The 3096-nt window shown below is 52.0% G+C and overlaps 1 protein-coding gene across 1 annotated transcript; it reads right to left on the bottom strand.

The window, feature by feature from the left end:
- Nucleotides 1-42: 42 nt before the first annotated feature.
- Nucleotides 43-836, bottom strand: LOC110092703 (the record flags this gene model as incomplete). The annotated part of the gene is made up of 1 exon (XM_020817357.1): nucleotides 43-836. A coding segment is annotated over exon 1 (794 nt), but the record flags the coding sequence as incomplete, so codon positions are not given.
- Nucleotides 837-3096: the final 2260 nt, after the last annotated feature.

The following is a 3096-nucleotide window of genomic DNA, read 5'->3' as shown; positions in this document are numbered from 1 at the left end:
CTGAGGTCGTGGTGGTGGTGGGCGCTGTGGTACTGAAATAACCATGGGCCTCTTGCCCCTATCAAGAGCATCAGAAGTACTATGAACCTCTCCCTTTCTAGGAGGTGGTACCCCGAAAAACTCCAAACGCTGAGGTCTACTGGGGGTTGACTCTCAACCTTAGGAGGGACTGCACTGGGTATGCTGTCCTGCAGGATAGTGACTTTAGTTAAGAATTTATAAAAGGTTCGGATGCCTTTCAGATAAGGAGCAATGGGACCATCAATGTTCTTCAACAGAATCTCAACTGCATGCTGCTCTTGCAGTTGAGGTTCACACTGAAGACTAAGGTTTCTCCACCTAACTATATAGTTAGGTAGAGACTCATGGGGGCGCTGTTTGGTCTCTACCAACTCACCAACAGTCACTCTATGCTCTGTACTAATGAACCTCTGCATAAATAGCTGCTCCATCTCAGCAAAAGTGCTAACTAAATTGCTAGGGAGATCGGCATACCACTCAAATGCCACTCCCCCTAAACTACTAATAAACAGTCTAAGCATCAAAGCATCATTTCCTCCAATGTTACAACATATGGCCCGATACTGAGCCACATGTTGTCTTGGGTTCCCAAACCCATCCAAAACTCGAAAATGTGGAGGAACAAAACCAGCGGGGTAAGGCTCCCGCTCATACTCTACCGGGTAGGGGCGACCTCTACTAACAGAATCTCCAGACTTCCTAGAAGCAATAGCCTGATCAACCCTCTGTGCAATCATGTCTTGAATCTGAACTGGTGATAACTGTACTGACTGACTATGGACTGGCACACTCAAAGATGCTGGTGGGGGAGACATCGAAACTACCCTCTAAACTCTATCAACTCTAACAGGCTCTGGGGCTGGCGACTGTGGTGTTACTGGCTCGTCTCTAGATGTACTAGGAGTAACTACATCCATAACATGGGGTGTTGCCCCCAACGCCGTCAACTGGGCGGTCATCGCCGCCATAGCTCTAGCCATCTCCGCCATCTGAGTCTGCAACTGCAACACCGTGACATCCGTATCTACTGAACGGGGAGGTCCACCTTGTGCTGAGGTGGAAGGTACATCAGCCTCCCCTTACTCCTCTAAATCATCGTACTGCTCATGCTGCTCATCTGACGTGCCTCGTCTCGTGACAACACAAACACGGTGAATGGGAATGTCTTCGTCTGACTCCTTTGTAAGCAAGTCATCATCGGAGAGGGTCTGACAAAGTGCATCTATGTACAGACCCATAGGAAAAGAAATTCTAAGGGGACTAGAAGCAGCAATTGGCTCCACTCGAGCCGGGGCACTACTATCAACATCTACTGCATCATGACTCATCTGAAATGGTACTGACACTGAAGGGACTGTGTCAACTCTACAAATCGTACCAACAGTCTGCTCTGTCTCGACAGGCTCATCCACCTACCGACGTCTCCAAACCCATCTACTACGATGGGACCCGGCAGGAACATCTAACTGAGTGGAGGGGGCAACAACAACTGACCCATGCTGGGATCGGACAGGCTCTAACTATGGGCGACATCCATGACGGCGAGGGCGTCGTCCAACAGCAGGGGCACCTGTCTGAGGTCTATCAGTGGGAACAACTCTAGTCTGCTGTCGTGGTGGCTGTCCTCTCTGCCACCGGTAACTCTGTCTAACTGACTGCCGCTGTAACTGAGCGTGCACCTGAGATATCTGGTGGATTAACCTCTCCTCGCTAACACAATCTCTACCACGCGCTAAATGGATAATGCCTCGGATCCTCCGGGTGAGGGTCCGAGCGACAGTATCCCTAGGGACTCGAGCGCGAGGAAGAGTAGTGGGGACAGGAGGGGCTACTGCAATACGGGCAGCGTCCTCCTCATCACCACTATGCACTAGAGGGGAAAAGCATCCTCCATGGACTGCGTCGATCTTAGGGGCAACTACAACATCCGAGACTGGGGTAACTACTTGTCTATGTGGCTCCCGCTGTAAGGGAACCATCCTCTGCTGAACCGCTCCTGCTGAGCCACAGAATCTGCCATCCGCTGAACTGCCGCATCGGATGCCGCTAGGTGTAATATTCTGCTCCTATTCCTCCTAGCCCTTCTCCCAAGGCCGGAGGTAGAGGAAGAAGCTACATCAGTACCCACAGGGTGTACTGGATGAACAAGAAGTACTGACTGAGGGGGTGTCGGGGTCTCCTCGGTAATCTCAGGGTGAGACAACCGGGTGAAAACAGAATCCCGATGAGTAGGAGGTGGAGGAAGCTCGGCCTGAGAAACCCTCTTCCTCGAAGTGGAAGGAGAAGGGGAGACCCGAGCACGAGCAGCCTCTACCGGAACGACAGGTAAGGGAACTGCTACTAGCTACCGGCGCTGAGGGGCCGGTGCTACGCGAACAACAGGAGCGACAGGCGCTGGCCGCCTGATCGCTGGACGAACAGGGTAAACAGGGAGTGGCCTAGGCACTGGCTGCCTAACCACCGGGCGCACTGGCTGCGCACGAACAGCAACAGGATGAGCAGGTGCCCGGGCAGGCAGCCGAGCAACTGGTCGTCCGAACTGTCGCATGGCTGTGCGTCCTCTCCATTAAGGGGGAGAGAAGGCAGCAGCCTCAGAGGGGGTCGGCCCGCCAAGAGTGACGTACGCCAAGTCAGTAAAAGAACTGAAGGTAATTCCCCCCGCAGGTGGGCTCGACAGCAGGGACTCAGGGAGTGTCACCCGCGAGTCAGAGCCAAAGTAAAAAGTAACAGAAGGGCCGGAGTACGCCATTGCACTGTCTTGCAAACATAAACAATAAGAATTAGCGTAAACAAGAGAACCACCGGAAAGAACGAGAAGGAAAGAAACAGAGTAGCCTATAAAGGCTAGAAAAGGAAGAACCTAATCTAAGGAACACTAAACCCGGAGTGCACACAAAAAGGAGATAATTTAACACCCAAGATGGAGAGAGAAACCATGTCCCACTGTGGTCGCCAGAAATCTGTGGGTCTCCGAAAGGATTCTGCTCAGGTGGTTCGAATGCAAAGAGTACGATCATACCATCTAGTAGGACAAAATTTTCGTAGACCTTTACAATCGACACAAGCAGGCCAATG

The sequence above is a fragment of the Dendrobium catenatum genome, unplaced genomic scaffold (genome assembly GCF_001605985.2).
Source record: "Dendrobium catenatum unplaced genomic scaffold, ASM160598v2 original_scaffold_155462, whole genome shotgun sequence".
In the NCBI taxonomy this organism is placed as follows: Eukaryota; Viridiplantae; Streptophyta; class Magnoliopsida; order Asparagales; family Orchidaceae; genus Dendrobium; species Dendrobium catenatum.
Note: the sequence above shows the minus strand (reverse complement) of the source record. Positions and strands in the feature narration are given on the sequence as shown.